The 24,039-nt window shown below is 37.9% G+C and overlaps 1 protein-coding gene across 1 annotated transcript in view; it reads left to right on the forward strand.

Moving 5' to 3' along the window:
• The window catches only part of LOC117425684 (cadherin-11-like), a 46,453-nt gene that overhangs the window by 6,380 nt on the left and 16,034 nt on the right, over positions 1-24,039 (forward strand). Inside the window, 2 exon segments of the mRNA XM_034042840.3 lie at positions 21,529-22,020; positions 22,992-23,286. Coding sequence (XP_033898731.3) covers positions 21,790-22,020; positions 22,992-23,286 — 526 coding nt within the window. The 5' untranslated portion in view covers positions 21,529-21,789.

The following is a 24,039-nucleotide window of genomic DNA, read 5'->3' on the forward strand; positions in this document are numbered from 1 at the left end:
AATGGTAGCTGTCACCTTTTTGATTATGAATTTGTGTAGATACGGCGTTCAGTATGGTACCTCATCTTGGGTCCCCAGAAATAACCCAGCTGTTAATGTTTTTATTCAATATTTGAGTGTGTGTTAGAAAACTGCTAGCAGATGGGGGCTACAAGACCCTAATTTGGACTAATAACTCAACCACCACATTACTTAGCCCCATTGGCAGTATTTGCTAAAAAAATCAGACTGGATGGAGGGCTCACTGGCATAGAACAACTTCTGCTAGAGTGATCAATGCCAGTCAAGGTTCTGTGGCCATTTGGCAAAGCTGTCTAGAGAAAGTCATTGGTATCTTCGTCCACTGAGAATTATCTGTGTCTGGCAGGGTTTGCAGTTTTATATTACAAAACCAGCACATGTTTGCCATGAAGTTCTGCACTTAATATATTTTCCAAGACATTTCAATTCGCCTTAACAGACAGTTGAGAAAGGATTAGGATAATGAACCAAAACCGTCCTGGAAGAACTTGTAAGACATGAAAATGGAAAGCATGTGTATCAACCGTGAATCGCCAAGAAAAGAGTTGCAGTGCTAACTTACCTCTATATAAACCTATATAACTATTGAGTAGCTTCATCTTTTGTCTCTGAGCACTTTTTTGTTCACTATTTTTTTGATGTTTAAAAAAAACACTATTGTGTGTTGTTTGTTGTTCATTCTGTGTTAATTAAAACATAAAATAAGGACAGTACTGTTGGTTTACATGTTCATATAATGGCCTCTTGTATACTACCCTAGCAAAGCACCATAGTATACTATTTAGAATATTAAAACCTGAGGATACTGCAGCCTGTATAAATCACACAGACATCCTAAAAGAGTGTGTGCTACAGTAGAACTGTAGAAAAAAGGATAGAATGGCCTTGGTAGAAAATCCCTCTTATAGTCCTGAACATGTATATCTGTGTGTTGTTCACAGCTTTTCCCTGAAACTTGAAGTCGTACCCTTTCAATATTTAATATACTGGCAGAGTCGCAGGCTTGTAATGAAGAAGGGGTCAGAGCGAGGAGCCGCTGCCCACTTCATAGGTAGAATCTAAATGCCAAGAGCTGTACTGAACGATGCTGAACCTTTCCGTCAATCTCTACTTAGATAACCCTTCTGCACATCAGTCAGAATTCATAACCCTCTTCCCTGCTCTTTAAACAGCCTGCTCTGACTGTGTCGGTTCTAACCATTGTACTGCTCTGCTTGCAGCTGTTCAGTGCAGACTTAACAGACCAGGTCTGAATTTTTGAAAGTGTGTGATTGTTGTCCCAGTTTAATACAAAAGAGAGCTAGCTGAGCTGATTGATAAGATCCTCCAGACAGACTTGTTGGAAGTGATAATAGAATATATACAGGGACACAGGGAAGATGCCTCATGAGTCAGTGCCTCATGAGGAATGCAACAATGGCAAAAAATGCTATCATCAGGTCGCTGTGCATTACCAGCATGGATCTAAAACATGTCCAGATTATCAAATACTATACTGAGGTAAAATAATTCTCCTGCAACTAGTTTACTGTTATTTATAGTTTCTCCAATTTCAGCACATTGCCTGAATAGGCAGCAGTGTGGAGTAGTGGTTAGGGCTCTGGACTCTTGACCGGAGGGTCGTGGGTTCAATCCCTGGTAGGGGACACTGCTGCTGTACCCTTGAGCAAGGTACTTTACCTAGATTGCTCCAGTGAAAAAACCCAACTGTATAAATGGGTAATTGTATGTAAAAAAAAAAAAAATAATAATGTCATGTGTTGTAACAATTGTAAGTCGCCCTGGATAAGGGCGTCTGCTGAGAAATAAATAATAAAAATAGATAATGTGAATGCTGCAGCCATTATGAGGATGGATATATTTTATTAAATGCCATTGGAAAACTGCTTAGGTTATTGTGGCCCTATTATTTAGTTGAATCACTAATACCGTCCTAGTGCATTTTAAGATTTCTGCATATTTCTTAAATGGTAGCCTGGCAAATTGGAGCTGAATTAATGTTGAATGTTAAATTGTTTTTAATCAACAGGTTTGTCCAAAAGTCCATCCACAGGTTTGTCCAAGAGATCCTATCCACTACAAAGCAATTGGTAAAAGTAGGTTTTATATTTCCAGGATCCGCTTTTAATGTCAAGTTAATTATGACTCAGCCATTAAATGAAAAAAAAAACTGATTGTAAGCACACAAAGCAAAATGAGAAATAAAACTGCCCTGTGGAATTGCACGGAAACATCTGGTAGCTTTCTCATCTATTTCCTTCCTTTCATATCTGCAGAATAGGCGTGTGGGGGAAAAAATAAATCCTATGAAGGTATGGACTTTGGACGTTTTGTTCAACACATCAAACCAAATGATCGCTTCACATCACAATTTTCTTTATTCACATGCATGTGAATTAGAAAAGGAGCATTTTGTATAAAACCATCAGATATGTGAATTATTTATTTAGTTTTGCTTCTAATACTTTAGGCTAATGGGGAATTATTTGAGTACAAAGGCATACATTTGTAAATGAAGCAGATAAACCTATGGCCAGACAAGGAGCATTTTGTTCAACACAAGAATTCTGTTGTTCACTGTTTTGGTTGTCAAGTGCTTAGGGAAAGCAGGATGTGTGATGAAGCTACAATGGGCCTTTCAGTCACTAATGTTGGATGCTGTGAGATTCTGCCCCCCCTCTTTTCAGACCCTAATCTCTTTATCAGGCAGCCACAATGGGGGATTCAGCCCCACTCTCCGTCCCCACGGCTGACCATTTAAGCTTATGTTATTCAGAGGAAATTGGCCGTAATGACCAATGACAGATAAACTTGTTATGATTTTACCCCCAAACTATTGTGGCCTGGTTTGTTTGGTGCAGCTAGTCAACGTATCTTTGCCTCAGTAGGCCCATTTACATTGAAATAAGGCACCTAATAGAAATGCCTTGTGATGTGCCTTGCTGATTGTTCAGAGTGGTTTTGTTAGTTTGAAATGCAATCATCCTTAACATGCTGGCTGGCTTTTACATTGCTGTTGGCATGGCTGGGATCTTTTGGTGTTTTTAAATGTACCATTATGTAAGTAAACAACGTATCTAATGGGACTAAGAAATGCAATGTGATAATATTGTATTATACTGGTAATATATGGCTAACTTTTCCCATTGAAGTAATTTATATCAGTTGCAACAGTTGAATCCAAGTTGATGCAGCCCAGCTCTTTCTTTTGTTTTCTGAAGGATCATAAAGTGTTATAGATTAGCTATGAAACCTAAATTTGATAAATACCAGGTTTGGTCTAAATTCATTGTGAAAGTTTTCTAGTGTGTGACACTTAATCATTGCACTATATTGAATAAACTGTATCTGGAAGCATGAAATGTAAGCACTTTAATAGCTTTTAAATTGTAATTCTGTTTAAATTAAAACAATTTGAGTGTGCATTTATTTGAAAATAGTGAGCGCCAATTCTACATTTAGAAATGTCGACTTTGAAATTTCTAATGGAAGCAATGGCTCTAAATATATTACTAGTCACCATGACTAGGTTGAAGCACTATTTATGAATTTAGAGGACAGTCAGGAAATCGCAAATGTGTTGCCTACTCTGTGTCACAAAAAGAAAAGCTGAGAGTGTTGCATGCATTCTGCATAGGCATAGCCTCCTTAGAGACCTAGAGTGCATTCATCAGCAGGACAGTTAAGAAGGTGTCATAAACATGGGAACACACATTTCAAGCTAGCAGTTTCCCTGCTGAGCAGTTTCAGACTGCCCACTTTGTCAGACCTCTTAAAGACCCCCAAGGGACAAACAAGCTCTGCTTTTGCTGGCTGACATGTAAAAACAAGTATATTTCCATATGGTCCCTAAATTATCCGTTAACATAAAAAAATGTCTCCCTGTTTTTTCACATTAAAAAGAAATGTCCTCTTCCCATCACTACTAGATGTATCATGCGAAAATCTCTGACAGTTTCTCCACTTTAGACTATTACCATCAAAATGGAAGCTCCCATCTCCACTTCAGTACACTGCGGCTGTTAAAATGATAAGTGGACAACTCACAGCGTGCATTATGCTTTACACAGTGCAAGTTTAAATCTCTCCAACACTTTCATAATAGCCTTGTCCGTAAAAAAAAAAAAAAAATGTCTTTCGGTTTTTGGTTCTTAACTACTTTCCCCGTAAATGCTGGGTGCATTTTATTGCCAATTTTCAATGTAATGCTGCCCTAAATGTACCTACATGTCATGGATCCCGCGTCTATAAAAATTCTATATACATTGAAAAAAACTAAATGAGACATATTTGGGAGATGAAATTACTTTCTAATTTTACATCTTTTATGTTTTATCTTAGCATTGTTATGTTTAATATAAACATATTGAGTTAATGTTCTTGATACTGTGCTACAACCAGGGCTAATGGCATAAATAATAATGTATTGCTGGCAGAAATCTAGCTCTTATCTTTGGAAGTCCAAAAACTGAAAGGAAACATTTTATCTGTACTGTGAGTGAATGAAAACACAACATTTCATGGCAGTAACCACTTTGACTCTGAAGCAGATATCCTTACCATCCCCCAAAAAACAATTGTGTGACTGTAGAAATCCAAATCATTCTGAAACTTTCTAATAAAGAAAATTGAATAAAATGACGGAGTTTCAATTCTCGTAATATGTATGTCAGTGTAGTGTAGTACTATATGTATTGAATACTGGTTTTGTACATTTGTAGTGGATCATTTCACTTTGTAGGGTACCCATGTTAGGGTGGGACAGAGTGAACACAACACACTGGACATGCAATTCTCTAATGACAAAGCTGATACACTGCTGTGGGCATTTTAACTATAGCAGGAATGAAGCCTGATGTCAGTAAACACATGATGAAACAGAGGCTAAAACATATTAAACATTTGGAATGTATCATATGCTTGTTGCAAGATTTGTGTTCATAGAAAGTGCCGACAAGTACATGTGCTCCATCTCTTGTTGGGTCATGGCAGGTTGCCGTGGAAACTGTGGACGTCTTGAGAAACAAATACATCTTAGAGTTTTGAAAAAGCTGTGAAATATTTGATTCTTATATAGGTGAACTCTTAAAAAGCCTTAAAAATAGTGATAACTACCCTAAGAAAAAGTAACATATAAGGTGTATCATAAGTATACTACCAACACACTATTAGTATATGTCTTTTTATTTTTTGACTTGTTTAATCCACTCTTGTGATGGAAGTCTCGAGATCTATGTTCTGAGATTATTGTAGATATATGTGCCCGTGTCTCAGCTAATAATGGACTGATTGATATCTTCGGTTTATTATAGTTGTGTATTGTGTGTAAGCTTTCTTTGGTTTCATCTTCGTCCTGTAACCCAGTCAGCAAACGAAGTAGACACTCATTCCAAAGAACTAATTTACTTTTCAGTGCTTCCGTGGCAGTATTCTGCCTTACAGGAAGAATTTACATAACACGTGGCAACAATGCCAAGGCAGACGTAGTCATAAATCATGACTTTCCATCTTGAAAGCAAATCACCGGCTCAGAGGCCTGGTGAAAAAAAAAAAGAAGCAGAGCAGCTGTAAAAGCTGTAAATGAAATTGCGTATCTTCACCAGAGATTATGCAACAGATTTGCAATGACCACCGGCCTGACCTTTTTTTTCTAAACTGTGTCTGTGACACATTTTACGATCAAGTCATAAACTTCCTGTTTAATTGACCATGGGTAGCCTATTGGAATCACACACAGTAGGAAGTGATAGCTGGTTTCATCTCCCCACATTGTAAGCTTAAGGGTTCAATAGAACACTTTTCTAAAATACAAGTGTAACAAGGACAATTTTCCCCACTCGGTTGTTGACATGCAGCAAACACAACCAGTCATCTTATTTTATTCTGCAATGGCTTTTCAATTATATACTGGAGCTGTAGGGGAAAGGCACTTGACAAAAGCTAGGACATAAACCATTTATATTGCAGCCATCATGGCTCCTATAGCTAAAACAACTTGAACAGTTTAAAGTCAAAATTAATATCACATGGTTTCATGAAAGCAATAACAGATTATGGCTGGCCTATGGCAGCCCACAAAATCTATGTATTAGAATAAAAATGGTTTCCTTTGCGTTGGAAGAACAATTGGGTTCCAAGATATCACCAGTCAAGTATTCTGCAAACAAAGTTTATTTGGCATACAAGTATGTTGACTTTTTAATCTTTCTTAGTGAATCATTACAAAGACAGTCCCTCATTTTGTTGGGTGAGCTTTCAGGTGCAAACAGTAGAGTGGTTTGGTTATTTTACAAAACATTTCCAAATTTGTGCAGTCAATGCATTTCCTGAACAGCAGGATGAAAACATTGACTGGTTGTGCATAGAAAAGGTAAACCTCATGTAATTCACTTATTTTTACTTTAAGGGTGTCTCATTATCTTGAACAGCAGGTACATCTGTTCCCTATTTGGGTTTTGACCTTTTGTCACCCAAATATAAATGACAGTTGCCTGACATTTTCAGCAGAAGAGAATCCAATTATTAGAGCTCTGCTAAGTGTTTTCCAGGTAGATTGATAGCTGTAGGGTAACAATATTTTTAGTTATTAACTTAATTGATGTTTGGTTTCAAAAAGGGACTATCTTCATGCAAATAATGAATTCTGCATGGGACTGTTTTTCCAAGGCACTGGCTCCATTATCCCGTGTGTTTCTTCAACACATTTTAGGGATGTGTGGCACAATGGAAATTACTTTGGCTTGAGCAACAGACCTCCACCACTGGGGCCTAGTTTGTTCCAAGCTAGGCAATGAGTGGTTTGGTTCTGATATTTTTCTTGGGTTTGATTAGCTAATAGAGACATTGGTCAGCACTAATCAAAGTTGAAGGCAGGACTTCAAATGCCAAGAAAACACCATAGCTGATATGTCTGAACTTTTTTTGATTTTATATATCAAATATAGATTCACTTGTACTGTTGAACACTAATTCATTGGGGGCTTTGAGACCTGCAGGAGAGAGATTAGGAACAGGAGGGGTTGAGTTTGAAAGTGAGCATCTCATTTCACAGTGGATCGAGCACACTGGAACTAATCATCTCAGATAGAGTTGTAGGTAAAACGGGCAGAAATACTTATAAAGCTTAATATTACAGATTTAGTCATTACTGGTGCAGCCAAGCAGAAGGGAGCATCCCATTTCCTCTCTGAGATGATAAAGCTGATAGGGGTTAGAGGTGCTTGCGTTGATGAAGAGTCCTCTAGCAGAATCTGATTTATAACCATTGTGTCCATTAATGGCCAGCACTGTTCACTGCTGAGGTGCAGGCTAATTCTTTGCAATAGTATCCTTTACACAAGCCATTCAGTATCTCTAAATATATACTGACAAATCACTATTGATTGTTTATTTGAACATATTGATACAGGTTAGATCCACTGACATTTTTTTATCTGGTGTAAATGTCCTTTCAAAATTCTATTTATACAGGTACTAATTAAAGACTTTACAATGAATTAGACAAGGCATGGTAATTGTAGCATCCACATCCACTGTATTGGAATTAGTACTCCTACTGTGGTATAATGGTATAAAGAAATAATGACGACAACTTTGCTGGTTGAGTTCTGGACCACAGAGAAGTATGCGCTACTAATTAGCTACCAACACCATGTCATAAACTATTAGATGTTATAACTCAATGAATTTCCCACATAAGTACTGAGATCTTGCACAAAATGACTTAGGTCTTATTAATGATTTCTTATGCTTTAAAAAAATTCCGCCTGGGCTTAACATACTTCGCAAATAAATTACTGCTGAAGTCCCTGCATTATATTGACTTTAGAAATTGAATACTGCGAAGTTCAAGCAGCTAAACAGAGGTAGATTGAGTTAGAATCCAGTTCATTAAAAGTAGATATCTTTAACAATGGAAAACAACATATTTTCACAGATGCATACAGTAGCATAAACTGTGTGATATTAATTTATTATTTTTTTTTAAAGTGTGTAATACACTTCTTAACTCAATATGTACATTCTAGATGGTGCAGCTTTTATTTACACATTGAGACAAAATGGTATAAGGCCAATAGGAGCATTAAAGAAAATAATACTGTTTAATATACTGTACACAAATCTCAGGAGCCCTTGAAAACAATCAGAATGTTTTTTTGTGGGATTTTAAGCATGCACTTTGTGCTAGAGTGGAAGATTAGAAAAGCTGGCATCCAAAAGCATGAAACAAAAGCATAAATAGTACAAAGGTGTTGGAAGTGGTTTGTATATCACCCTTGATAACCTGTTCCCCCACAGGATATACTGCCCTTACAGTGTCTCCTTCAAAATAAACCGCTGTCAAGGACATAAAGTGGACTGATTTTATCCAAAAGGGTGGAGAGTGAATCAGAGAGCCTAAAGGTCTGTGACCTCTTTCTGGGGAGTAGCGCTTGACAATAGAAACTGAAACTCATCATCCACCAAATACATATTCAAGAGTTTATTCATAAGCATTGCCTGTGGAATGAAGTGTTCATAATATAAATACATCAGAGAAAGGAGTCAGGAAAGAAGGGGCCTTAGGAATTATTTGCTACACAATCACCCCCAAACCCCCCTCCCTCATTCACACACATAATTTTCTACAAATAGATATACACCCACACACCCTCACACACCTTGGTTTGGTAATTTCTAATTTAACTGAGTGAAACATGCCTACAATAAGGAGAATAAAGGAAAAGTAAAAACTCATTACTTAGAATGCAACCTCTTCTGAGGCTCAAAAAGATGCTTAGGTATTGAAAAAGAAGCAATCCTTTCAGGCTGCCACATCCTTCTGAAATGATAAACGTTCTTTAGAAAAAAGAAGAAGAAAAAAAGACTAGTCAAGAATAGTAGAATAATCTAATTTCTTCTTAGCAACAACTCAATGAATCTATTAAATAGAGAGCAAAGAGTAGCCCTGCATCAAAACCTGCAGTCTCAGAATGGATGAGATGGCTGATTGATGTTTGTCAGAGCTGTCGCACAGATACAGCAGGTTTGCTCAAATCGCATTTCTTTGTCTTTCAGCTGATTAGATTTCTGAAGGAGCTGGGTGGCATTGAGGACTGCCAGTCCTTGCTCTACAAAAGAAGTGGGGTGTATTGAACACTGAACATATTTTAACAAGATAGATTTTGTGAGACACACAATCTCAGTCTTAAAGTGTATCCTGCACTTCTTTGTAGGGTTGGAAAATTGAATAATTTTTCAATTATTTTTCTCGGGATAGTGAGAGTTTAGCAAGGTTCATGGGTCCATTTTTAATCTAAACTCTGACTCATTCAAGCGACTTTTTATAATCAATTTAGTATTGATTGTCCTGTTGTAAAATCAGTATCAATGTGTGACAGTATGAACTGAAAGCAAATGTCTACTGTAATTGGGTGGTCTTATACTGCCGTCTTATCAATAAAAAATACATCTAGTTAGTTACTTTGTTGATTTTTTTATATTGTGGGTCCTACTCACAAACTTGCATTATATATTCACGAAACTGCTCTAGATGTTTACTGCATACACAATAACATATTATGCAGTATGTAATGTGAACATAGTAAATAGTGACTTTACTTATGTGCAGACTAATATTTGGATATTTGGCAAGACTTAAAGTAAAATGTAGTATCCTAGAAATAGTTAACAGATTTTTATAGTTTCAAGCAACCTATCACAGTGACAAGAGCCTGTACTATATGAAAGGAAGCACAATTGTATTTCTTAATCCTCAGTGATGAGAGTGTTAGAGTTTGCTGGCAGATTTAGAGATAATTGCACTGAATTGCATGCAGGCAGCAACATTAATAATCCTGAGTCTGACCTCAAACTCATTTAAAGATAATTATAAGGCAATGAAACAATCTTCTATTGTCAAAATGTAACCATCCCCATTTCATCTACCTTCTTAACGATGGGTACGTTTAGAATTGTAAATCGCATGGAAGAATCACATGAGTGCAGCCAACTGCAGATAATTATATCAGAGGTAATAGTTTTGTGAACTTGCAGTTTAAAGCCGACAGCACCTTTTTGACAATTTGTGTCTATTCTTATTATTTTTACTATTATTATTTATTTCTTAGCAGACGCCCTTATCCAGGACGACTTACAATTGTTACAAGATATCACATTATTTTTACATACAATTACATTTTTTTTTTTTTACATACAATTACCCATTTATACAGTTGGGTTTTTACTGGAGCAATCTAGGAATATAAAAATTTGATATATAAAATCAAAAAAAGTTCAGACATATCAGCTATGGTGTTTTCTTGGCATTTGAAATCCTGCCTTCAACTTTGATTAGTGCTGACCAATGTCTCTATTAGCTATGCACATTCCCTAAATTATTATTTATTTCTTAGCAGACGCCCTTATCCAGGGCGACTTACAATTGTTACAAGATATCACATTATACATTATTCAGATATCACATTATTTTTACATACAATTACCCATTTAAACAGTTGTTTTTTTTTACTGGAGCAATCTAGGTAAAGTACCTTGCTCAAGGGTACAACAGCAGTGTCCTTTACCGGGGATTGAACCCACTCAAAGGTACAGCAGCAGTGTCCCCCACTGGGGACTGAACCCTAACCACTACTCCACACTGTGTCTACATATAGGCAGATAAATGATCTTCTACACTGATCTATATGGAACCAAGACACACAATGGCTAAATCCCCAAAAATGTGATGCAAAAGTTTAACACCAACTGGAAAGGTTGATAATAACAGTTTTAACATACACATCGGTCAGAAGGACATTGGGGGTGTCCTCTTTGTCACGTTATTAATCTGCTTTCGGATCACTGTCACTCCTGTCAGTCTATGTACTTGCTGGAAGGTGTCCCTGCATTAATACACATTAGTGACTGTCAAACTCACAGCCTTGTCATTTCTAATCCAACACAGTACTGTCCAAATTAGAAGACATTATGTATTAACAGAATATGAATCACACAGACTGAGAGACCCTGTAGACCACCAGTCTCCCTGATCTGCATTTATCACTTTGGATTTTTTCTGTTTCAGAAACATCATGTTGCAGAAGTTGCCACGAGCAAAACTGTACAAGAAATTGGTGCCTAATCACCACTTGCATCAAATGTACAGTGACTTCAGAACAGGGTGGTGGATAGAGAGCAATTTTAAATTCCTCAGGGTTGGAATCTTGATTGTCCAGATGAAATGTAACTAAAGAAACAGTGCAGTTGGCATTTTGACAGGCTGGCAATATATGGCATGGGGAGTTTAATACTCTAGTTTTATATATATATATCTATCTATATATATATATATATGATTTTGGGAAAACTGCTTTGTGACATCCCTCTGCCCAGCCAATATTGATTTGTCAAGGCCCAGAACTGTTAAGATCTTCCCTGTGAAAATATTTTTCTTTCTTTCTTTCTTTCTTTCTTTCTTTCTTTCTTTCTTTCTTTCTTTCTTTCTTTCTTTGTAGTTTAAAGTGTATGATGCATTAACTTGCTCTCCCCTGTTCCCCCCCCCCCATGTATCAACCTTGTTCGAATCTTTAACAAGCTAAACTGGGGGGCGGGAAAAGAAATGTCGTTTGTGGTCTGTTTTGTGCATTGTGCATGAAATCATGATTTTACCCTATGTATTTGAAATTAAAAGGGTAGATTATTAAATATGCACCCTCCCACTGTGAATATAGATGGCCCTTACTGGGGACCTTCTTGTCAACTTAATGAAAAATTATCTGCAGGAGAAAGGATTCACTTAAACATCATCATACATGATTTGGATCAAGTGAGCTGAAAGGCAGACTAACTTAAGGTATTCTTCACGCTTTCTCTTTATCTGTCTCTGTCTGGTTGTGCGTTACTCATTTGTTGTTTATTTTATAAATTCATACTGAATTTCATTCTTTCCTACCAAAAATTACATTTTTACCATACATTATATTATATAAAATTGGCCCCTCTTCATGTCACTGAATGTATCTACTGTGTATATGCATACTTATTGCTTCACACTAGTTTGAATAGATATATTACAATGCATTTTTATTTTCATTGTTCCCCTCCCCTGAAGTTTTCATTTCTAATACATTGTCTACCATTTGAAAAGTCTAAACACTATAAAACCTCTCCTCCAGTTTGGACCACCACTATTGACCTATAGCTTTTAACCACCAGAGATGTTTAAAAAAAAATGAAATCTATACAAAATGTATAATTAATGGTAATAGGTGATAGCTGAAATTGATATGTGGTTCTTCTACCAATCTATGGGTAAGAGCATCCAGAGTGATGGGGTGCAGTTAAGTGATTCCAGCTATTTCTGGGATTCCTATTATCGTCTTCTTGGAACCTATCAATAAAATACACACGCAAATGTGCAGGTGGCATTTCTTCCCTACTTTGGTTTTGCCCCAATAATTTATTTTCAGATACCCAAGCATGATGCAATGTGAGTGTTCAATCTTCTTTGTCCATTTCCCGGAGATATCTCAGCCTTAAGTGCCATCTGTCACTTCTGATTCTAATCTGCGCATTGCTCTTCAAAGCCATCTGTAAGAAAACTCCATTATACATTCCATATTGTTATTGACCACTCAGAGGAAGGGAAATTACTCCAGAGACAGGCAGGCCTGTAGAAACCGTTAGCTTTTTGCAAACTTGGGAACGTTTTTAGTATGTGGCTTTTGATTCTCGGCTATACCTGAAAAAAAAGTAGCGATTAATCATGCTGAGCTGCCAACATATACCAAGGGAATTTCTTTACAGGAAACCTAACTGAGTGGGAAAATGTATATTTTTAATACTTTTATCAGAATAGGAGAAGAGAAATTCATCTGGGAGAAATCTTATACTATGTTTAGTCTGGCACTTTAAGACTTTTAAAAGTGCATTGGCTCTGTTTATTTAAGTCTCCTTTTTCGGCATTGTATTCCCAAATTGCTTAGCTCTGTTCTTCATTAACCCCCACTCTCCCCAAGCAAAAGTCTTAGTTTTCCAAACATTTCCAGTCTTTTTCCTCCACACATCACTTTAATCTATCGCACCTTGTCTACTGCCCCCAGACTGGAGAATTCCAAGCATTTTATTCTTCCTTTCCCAGGAATCAAATCCAGATCCCACCACTTCCTGTCATTTGCATCCCTCAGGGATGTCTGGAAATTGGACTGCTCCTCAAGTTTAGTTTTCATAAGGATGTGAAATTGAACATTTTTGGCCTGCAGATTTGAAAAGAGACAGATGCAGGAGTCTCAATATGCACTCATTTCCTTTTCTTAAGAAAAATAAACAGATCTCATTCATCTGACAGAAGAAAACAATATCCACATGAGTTTAATGTTGGGAGAGGCATCATTCTGTTTGAAATTTTCAGTTCAATTAATGTTAAGTTCTATTAGCATTCTTCAAAAAAAAGAATAGAATATTTGTACGTCATGTTATAAAAGTCATAATAGAATAACAGGCAAAATCCTCGGATGGGAAAGGGTATTTGTTAAAGCTTTGTGTTCAAAAACTATTTTTGTCACAGAACATGAGGAGTTCAATCACTGAGTAAACCTTAAAGGGTACATTATTTTCTTGTGTTACATGTTCCCATGTGTTGCTGCAAATGTTTACTTAAGCTGTGTCTTATTTTTTTCTTTTTACATTTTGACCACTTTTTTTAAACTTTTACATTGCATGGACCTCTCAACTACATTTCCCATCATCCTCTTGCTCACTGGTAAATCCATCTCAGTTACACATGTGAGCAGGAAGATGATGGGAAATGTAGTTCTGAGAGGTCCATGCGGGTACATGGGAAGCCTTCTTGAGGCAGGGAATACAATTTATGTAAACAGTTGTAGCAACACATGGGAACATGTAACACAATAAAATAAAAAGGTCCTTATGTACCCTTTAATACTGGGATGGAAACATATAACTAACAGTGGCAAACAACATTGGAAGTACATCCCGTCTTTCCTGCCAAGACACTTACAAAGCATTCTATACCAAAGATTTAAGTTCCATTATTCTGTTTTTTATAATCTTGTGTTGGCAATTTTTACCCTGCTCATCTATACTAATCTTGTCTGAAATCCATTTATGTTTTATGTTTCTATTGCCTCTTGTGCATGGTGCTGTGTAGCCTAGTGCAGCATTGTGGCACTGACTTGTTATGACAGAGTCAATTCTATTCCGCAAGGACATAACAGTCTTTAGTTGTTTCTCTGCCAGGCAGGGGCATTCATGGCACCTTGGTGCCCTTGGTTTTTAAATGGATGGAACATGTACAGTACGTGAGATCTGGCAAAAGGCATACATTATTGATACATCCACAAACCTTGTTTGAAAAAAAAAAAAAATCTGCTTTGATCACATGAGCATTTTATTGGGCTTTTTAAAATTCAAATATAGCTGACTGACCCAGTGATTTGGGGTGCACTAGACTTTCAACCAAGAATAAGCCCTGGTCTTTATGCCTTAAGGGACATGTTCCTTATTTTGTATTTCTAAGAGTTATGTTAAGGATCTCTAGAAGAGAAACCCTTGATCTCCACTCATCATTTTAACAGGACACACATTGTGCCACTGCACCTAGCTCAGAGTAAGTCAGTGTTGTTATTCCCTTGGTAAATGAATTGCCTTCATCTGTTTGATCTCCAGTTGCAGTAAGCCTGTTGTCTTTTACCCGAAGCAACAACAACAATGTGCCATCACCTGTAGCTGTCCCTGCAGACACCAATCAAAGCATTTGCATATTTATGAATCCGGCTCACGGTGTGACGGCTTGCATCAGTTACCTGTTTGAATACAAATGAGCTCCCCAGGTCTGCGGCGCATCAATTCAAACTTCATTATTTTGCTTCCTAACACCTATAACTGGTTAGTCTTTGTAATTGAATGACAATTAAGTTTCAGGCTCCTTCCTTTGAGCGCAGTGAATTCATTTAAAGCGACTGGAAAAGCAAATTCTTGTAATGTATTTTTTGCTGCCTAAATCCTGGCAATGTGGCATGTAATGCAATCAATAGGTTTAAATTAGCCAGGGGTGTGTTTAACTCTCATCTGGACTCTCAAGTTGTCTTGCATTTTAAATTTAGTCGTCGCCAATTATTTTTATTATTTTCTCCCAATTTAGAATGTCCAATTATTTTTAGGCTCAGCTCGCTTTGATTAGGCGGCAGCAGCAGCTACGGACATTTATTTAGTCATCCATCCCTTTATTACTAATACGTCTTATTCAATATTATTTCTTAGAATGTGTAAATAGATCATTTTAATGTTTCAGTTTACTAGAAGGAACACATAATTTGTCAACAAAATATTTAAAAAAACACAGCAAATTATTTGCCCAGATATTGCTGGCAAGGGCTATTATGTAGGCATTACAAGTCAAATTTGGCAGTAAACCTCAAAGAATGTTATTCAAACATCTGATCTTTTGCATTTGTAGACTCGTCAGTAACTACAGATACACTGTCAGACATCTTTACTAGTTGTACAGATTTCATCTTGTGCTACTCGGCAATTTGGGGTAGATATTCCCTTCTAAGTTGAATTGCTGTAGGAATTGCTTCCGCATTTATTACGTTTGTTCAGAAATGCATGTAGTTTGGGATTATTAATTTTTTCCAGGGGAATATTAGCACAAACAAATGCCTCTGTCAAATCGAGAATCTCATCAGCGTTCATAATTTTCGTTCCCTTTACGTTTTTTTACTGGAGGACGCCGTTTCATAGCTGTCAATCTCAGCCTTTCGTTTTCTGTGTTTTTCTGATGATAAATGTCGGTCTATTGTTGACTTTCGAGTGTGGTCCAAAGATAAATTGCAATACCATTTATACTCATCATAATTAGCTTTTATTTTTCTAATTAGTCAAAGCGTAATGTGTTGATTTCTTAATTTTGAATTCGATTACTATAACTGGAATGGCTGCAGCGACATCTAGGGGATAGCAGGACCCTATATATAAGAATGAATTATGTAAAGAATTGTGAGCACGTTATTTGTTATTGTTTGGTGCTCTGTGCTTTTAATAATAGATGTCCTGTTTTTAAATAGTATAAGTACCATCTTTTTGCAATCCATAGTGTTGTATATGTTTGCAAAAATTGGATATTTTAATCAAGCCACACAAATTTTGAATGTAGGTCATGGTGACCTAATATTTCATGATACTGACACATGTAATTTTGTATTTATATTCTTGGTGTATTTTAGTGACACACCTTGTTTTTGTTGGCTCAAAATACCGTGCAGCTGCGGCATGTGAGTATAAAAGCTTGACGGTTTAATTTTGCTCTGAATTTGCCCCCAAGCCCGTGTAAAATGTAAGTGTACCTCAGTGTTTAAGAGTGGAAAGCTGTTCTGAGAGGTCTGACTGCCTACTGATGATTTTGTGGGTGTGGAAAATAAAGCTGGTTTAAATCAGTAAGACCAAATTGCTTCCCTTGGGTGCCAACAAGGCCATACTAACATGCACTTTAACCCTGATAAAGCTTGGGAATTGGGAAATCCTGTTTCCCCTTGGGCTGCATTCACGACCGTACTTCACCACAAGGTGTTAACATCTGCAGCTGTTTAAATAATTAATACTGGGGCATCCCCATAACCAAGAGATATTCTTGATCAGCCTTCTAATGAACTACAGATGATTTTGAGTACTCACAGACGCCATGTAATTAGATGTTTGGGGATTCAGGGGTGGACTGCTGTGAGCACCAGCCCTGGACTCTTACCGCTGAGATGCTCTTTATTGACTTGTATGCAGAGACCTTGCAGTTCCAACTTTACATATTCGATACATGAAAACAGACTATGATGTTAATCCCTAGTTTCTTTTATACTGTATTTTAACATTGCCCATGTAAAATTCTGAGGCAATGTTATTGTATTGACTTATACTGTCCCTGTATACTATATGTTGCTATGTATTGTAAATATCCAGAGGGGTTCAAACATGTGTGTTTTAATTCTGAGCTTTTATCATGTTACACAAGTTAAGTGTTGGAAATTGTACAGGTCATAAAGTGTATTTTTTGATAGAGTCCCCCTTTTTGCTGGGCTATCACCATAGCTCATTCTGGCTGAATTCAAACCAGGCTTTATGCCACCCATTGTTAAATAACGGTACCTCTTTGTATACAGTATGCTCATTAGTATTGTCTGTAACTCATATTCTTATTGCCCTGTTGTGTGTTAAACGTTCCAAGGATCTATACAAAAATACTGAGCCCCCATTTTCCCTGCACTGAGTGTGGTAGGTTATCCATGCCCCACAAAGGCAGCCTGTTCATGTATGTAACCAGAGAGATCATTTTATTTGTCTCACTTTCTTGGATTGCTGCGTTTCACCAGCCTCTGTTTTCCTTCAACCGCTCTCATGTCCGACTTGGATGAAAAAAAAAATTAAGATTATTTCATTGTAAGCACAGTGCTTCAGGCAACTGGCCTTGATACTGGTATTGGAGATAAATAAAAAAAATATATATATATATATATATATATATATATATATATATATATATATATATATATATACTTATCAATGGTACTTAATAAATAAATAAGTATGTCATTTGTGATTCACTAGTTCACTAGTCAAAAATGCATTTGATCAACTTTACAAAAATAAATATCATATAATAAACACAAATCAAAATTGCCCAAACACCTACATTTATTTTAAGTTATATAATTTAATGATTATAAAAAATATATGTAAAAAAAAAAAGCACCACAGAACCTAGTCTGCAAGGCTATTAGGCTTAAGAAACTCCTGACTGCAACATTAAACTTTTCAATAGGTTTATGTTAATTATGCAATTATGCTTGTCATCTGCTTCAAAGTCATATACAAGGAATGGCAGTCTTTTTAACTACAAAGTTCACAGCAATTATCAGTCTTGTTTCCTTTCACTGTTCTTATTTTCTTCCTATGTCTAGGCTAAGTTAAGCCTGAATGGGAGATCGATTTGGCTTGATACTATTTATAAAGGGCCTCTCAACATGTCTTTATGTGGCAGGATTGCAAATTTGTGGGGGGAGAATTCCTTATACTCAGTGCCACATAATTGTCAGAACGAAAGAAGCACTCACCAAGTCTAATAGAAGAGGGAGAGATTGGGAGGTTTAGTTGGCAATTCAGGAAAAGGCCTGAGAAATAAGGCATGCAACACAAAAAACTAGTTCCCTTTCAATTTGAAATTGACCAACAACATACTCATGGGATATGCCTGCCTATTGGTAGGTATTTACTGAGCTCTTTATATGAGAGCTTCCTGGGGTGACGTCCTCGGTCCCGCCTACCGAGGGATCAAAATAGTCAGCCACTATTTTGGAAGCCACTTCCCTTTTTGCCTCTCAAGATGGTAAGGTAAGACATCTGTGTTTACAGCTGAGTGTATTTTGAAAGAGCGTTTTCCGAGTCGACTGCAGTTCCCCTGCATTCATGCTGAAAGCTGGCTTGCCGCTTTCCTGGAATCAGCGGCTCCATTCTAGCTCTTCTTGTGCTTTCTGTGCCTTTTTTCACAGCCTGCCTGTCTTTACTGTTTACCATCTGTTGTATGTGAGCGACTGCCTGTACAGTATTATTTAAAAGTGTGTGTGTGTGTGTGTCTTTTCAGCCTACACTCTTGGGGAGAACACAGTTCCTCCGCCAGGGCCAGGCTCTGCTGTTTCCCCGCTGTTGAGTGATTCGCCGACTGCTGTGCGAGCAGTTGGGCGAAATATATATTAAATTATTATACTGTTGTTGTTGCGTGTCTGTCGACCCTGTCACACAACCCCGCTTTGCCTGTGTTGTGCTGGGAAAATTAGCTGTAGTGCAGTATATATAAAATAATAATAAACAAAAAAAAAAAAACACAACAACAGCCAGTCAACCCTGTAATTCCTCCACCAGGGCTGCTTTCTGACCTGCCCTGCTGTTGAGTAGACCTCGCCGGCTACCTCGGCCCGCCCATCCTGGTGTGTTGGGCTTATATGAAAAAATAAAAAGTTTCCCCTGTTGTTTTTCTCTGTTGTGTTTCGTCACCCACCGCGGCTTCAGCCTGTGTGTCCCCACTGGTATATGCTGTCCGCTGACCTGGTTTGTGACTACATGCGGTCAGGTTAGGCACCTCTGCATTAGCTGCTCCCCGGTGCTTCAGTACCTCAGTGCACGCTCAGCCCCTGGTACTTTGGTGCCACGGTGCACATGGCACTCATTGCACACAGTGCAGTTTTGTCCCAAACAATAGATGTAGTAGAATACCCCATCATGTAACTCAGTAAAAAGATGCTCCCTCGGGAGCTCAACTACTCTGTAGTCGAAAAGGAGTGTTTGTCCATTAAATGGGATACTCACTCTTTACGATACTTCCTGCTGGGACATTCATTCGATCACGCCCCACTCAAGTGTTTAAGCACAATGAAGGACAGAAGTGCCTGGATAACTCGGTGGTATCTGGCATTGCAGCCCTTCAGGTATCATATGATTAACCGTGCAGGGAAAGACCACCAAAATACATATTATTTTTTTTTTTCAACTGTAATAGCGGAGGAAAACACAAAACAGCAAGCGCAATAAGGTTAGAAAAGCAGACTACAATACGTCACAGTGTGGGAAGTTTAAATGCGCTACATAGAACATTCTTTAAAAAATGCTTTGTGAATTGGTCCCTAGCATCTATACATCTTTGTGTATGCTCATATTCAGACAGGGAAGGGGAATAAATTATCTTTCTGGACATTCTGCGGTTAACTTGATAACGTGGTTCCTGTAATGGAAGGTTCCCATTGTATTCCTTTTCTACTCCAAACTCAACAGAATACGGATTTATTTCATCAGTGGCTTACAAAAAATGAAATAGAAACCTGTTTTTATTGGTGATGAATAAAGTAACTGGGTGGACAGCTCTGGGGAATGAAGTTTGGGCTTGCCAGAGGTAGCAGACCTGCTCATCAGGTTCTCTCTTTCTTTGACTCGAGGTGGTATAGAATCGTTTTCTGCTGTTGAACAGGCTGACCAAAGGTGAATGGGGGCCATGACTGTTGAGTTCGTTGAGCAAGCCAGTCCCCTTCAGGCTTTTTATCCTTGTGTTCGATCAGTGATTGCTAGGGGGATGTAGAAAATGAACAAAGCAATCACAGCACCATCTGGCTTTAGGTTCCTCTCAGCATGTTATCCTGTGTTTGATGACGAGGCAGAGAGATTTACTTCAGAAAAATCATCTTATTTTTCATAAAGCCACTGATGAACATTTACTACAAGTAAATCTATGAATCTGTAAAGCTCATTCTCAGATATGCAATCATCATGCAGTTTTTTTTTTGTTGTAGTACTTAAGTCTTAGTTAGGAAGAGGTTTAAGCTGTAGGTAGGTAACACTAGACGTACATGCAAGCAATTTCATAGTCTCAGATATTGAAATAAAGTTGTGAAAATTAAAAGTATAATAATATCTGGCCACAAGATGGCACCATGTTCAATATAAAACAACAAACAAACATCAGAATTTCACAATTTCACAATCAATTTAGTAGAAACAGTGTATAGTGGGTAGTTTTACAGACATATTGTTGGGTTTAGTATTGTGGATATTGTTGAAAAGTTAAACTGCCAACTGATTAGTTGTCACGGTATTTTTTTTGTGAGAAAATAACTTGCTTGACACATTGTCATATTTAACAACTGATTGGAAACAGCAAAGCCCATATGACATCACTTTAAAAGGTAAATTATATGCCATGGCCCAACTGACACTATCAAATGTATTTATACTCGTTAACCTGACCTGACAACACAATATTTTCAGGTGGGGTCATGGCATATTCTCTCTCTCTCTGTGTCTCTCTCTCTCTCTCTCTCTCTCTCTCTCTCTCTCTCTCTCTCTCTCTCTCTCTCTCTCTATATATATATATATATATAGAGTCAAAATGTAGTCTTTCGTGCACAACAATGCTTCAATATACACAGTAAGGTAAAAGTCTATGGTACAAATAGTTGTCTCTTGACTTACGCCAATAAGTAGGGGATAATCCTTCAAACTTCAGTTTCCCATGGCTCAGGATGATCAAGACAGCTAAGGTCGCACACTCCGTAATCTTCCTTAATGATACACACTAACTCAAGTATTTTCATTTTATTTAGACAAACAGGAGATTTAAAAGTCCAAGACAGGTTTCGACTTGAACAAGTCTTCGTCAGGTGGTGAATACATTGTTTGAGTTGAAACGCGTCATGGACGTGGACTTTTAAATCTCCTGTTTGTCTAAATACAATGAAAATAATGTTTAATACTTGAGTTAGTGTGTATCATTAAGGAACATTACGGAGTGTGCGACCTTAGCTGTCTCGATCATCCTGAGCCATGGGAAATTGAATTTTGAAGGATTATCCCCTACTTATTGGCGTAAGTCAAGAGACAATTATTTGTACCATATATATATATATATAACTAGACAAGAAGTTGTTTTTTTTTATTGCTACTAATTGTGTTGTCTTTATTTTGTCCTTTCAGAACTTGAATATTTTGGCTGAGAGAGAGAGAGAGAGAGAGAGAGAGAGAGAGAGAGAGAGAGAGAGAGAGAGAGAGAGAGAGAGCGAGAGAAGAGCTGCGATGAGCCACAGAGCAATCTGCAGGATTCGGGGTTGAGGTCCAGGCCTGGCTTTCAAGTGACGGGGAAAGTGAGAAAGAAAGAGAGAGAAAGAGTATTGGAGCAGCGCTGGGACTGCCAGCTTGCACAGACGCACAGACACACATACAAGGAAAACGAGAACGATGAGGGAAGGGCTGGGTCTGCTGGTGTTTCTTCTGTGCCTCAGCGTGGTCATCTGCAGCCATGCCTCTGTGCCCGTGGAGCGCACCCACCTGCGACAACTCTCCCACCACAGGCATCGTGAGAAGGGCAAGGAGGGGCAGGTCCTCCACCGTTCCAAGAGAGGCTGGGTGTGGAACCAGTTCTTTGTCATTGAAGAGTACACAGGACCAGACCCTGTGCTAGTGGGCAGGGTGAGACAAACATATATATTTCTACAATTGGGTTATCTCTACAAAAGGTTATCTCTTCCCTCTTGCCTCTGAACCAAGATCTCCACTGTGGACAAACAATCCCATGCCATCTTTGAATGTAGGGTATAAGGATAGTTGTAGGCTGTGTGGTCCAGTGGTTAAAGAAAAGGGCTTGTAACCAGGAGGTCCCCGGTTCAAATCCCACCTCAGCCACTGACTCATTGTGTGACCCTGAGCAAGTCACTTAACCTCCTTGTGCTCCGTTTTTCGGGTGAGACGTAATTGTAAGTGACTCTGCAGCTGATGCATAGTTCACACACCCTAGTATCTGTAAGTTGCCTTGGATAAAGGCGTCTGCTAAATAAACAAATAATAATAATAATATTTACCCATCTCCTGAAAAATGGGGCATGACAACCCTGTCAATGAGATGTGACATTTCAATGGTTTTGTCTTGCTTAAATACCTTTTTTAAAAAAAATGTGAATGTCCCTGTGGTCTTCCTAACATCAAGGTTTAGTCAGGGATACCAATAATATATACTAAGTGGCATTTAAAAAACTATTGCAGCCTCAGAGTGACGACACTTGGGAATTATGGTTTAATAATGAAAACAGTTTGCTGGGAGCAGCACTCTGGCCCTACAATTATTGCATACTTCTAAAGACTCAGGAGTGTTAATCTTCACACATACCGTGTATTTACAAATAATATATAATACCCTGAGAATACCTGTCTGCTAGACTTTGTATAATGTTTTAGCATTTTAACAAAATAAGAAAATACCAGGCCCTTTTTTTAGACAATAAGCACTTTCTGGTACATCTTTGTTTTTGACTTCACTGAAAGTATTAAATCTTGAAATATTATTGTGGCTGAAATTATCTGGGAAAAATGATCTGGGTTTCATACATACAGCCTCAACACACCGATGGCATCTCTCGGTATTAACAGACTATTTTCTCCCTCAGCTCCACTCTGATGTTGACTCTGGGGAAGGGAAAATAAAGTACATTCTCTCAGGGGAAGGCGCAGGCACCATTTTTGTTATTGACGACAAGACAGGGAATATTCATGCCACAAAGACGCTGGACCGCGAGGAGCGTGCTCAGTACACGCTGACGGCCCAGGCCGTGGCCCGCGATACTAACAAGCCGCTGGAGCCACCATCGGAGTTCATCGTAAAGGTGCAGGACATCAACGATAACCCGCCTGAGTTCCTGCATGGCCCCTACCATGCCATGGTGTCTGAGATGTCCAACGTGGGTACGTACTAACCAGTATGACAAAGCATGGGAACACACCTGAAGATACGAGTCACTTAACAAAATGGGCCCTGCAAGCATTCATTTCTCTATAACTGTAGGCCCATTTCGTGACATTTTATATTTTAACTTATGCTTTTATAAAGAAAATATAGGAGTGGAATGTCAGAAATACTAACGATGACACAACAATCTTCCCAGTGTTTAAGAGTTTATTCTGACTCCAAAACATGCAAACAAGATTAAATTATGTCCTTTAAACAGGATGTGAGTTACAGCTTGATGGGGCTCATAACAATGATGTATTAACCAATTTAGTCATTTTTTTTCATGAAGCTATTAATCTTTAAATGCATTTTTTTTTTTTGGTGTTGTGTCTGTTTGTTTTTAACACTATATATATATATATATATATATATTCACCAGGTTTTATCATCACCAGTCAACACAAGTTTTTTAAGGTTAATCTGGTACCCCTAGATCCTGTCCACTCTTACTGAGTGCCCGGTTCAGTCAGCATGCAGAAATCATGATCATATATCATATTTAATACAGCCCTGTCACAGAGTAACGATCTGTTACAGCGTGATTCTGCCTGCTGACAACATAAATAATGCTTGTGAGGGTTCAGGATAGAATTCCCCATCAGGGCAATTTCAATGTATTACAATTGTTCTAGTTGCTGTAAACATTGCAAGCAAATTGATTTGAAGTGATCAGGACTGTGGAGATAGTTTTGCTTTTTATATTTATT

The sequence above is a fragment of the Acipenser ruthenus genome, chromosome 20, assembly GCF_902713425.1.
Source record: "Acipenser ruthenus chromosome 20, fAciRut3.2 maternal haplotype, whole genome shotgun sequence".
Taxonomy (NCBI): domain Eukaryota; kingdom Metazoa; phylum Chordata; class Actinopteri; order Acipenseriformes; family Acipenseridae; genus Acipenser; species Acipenser ruthenus.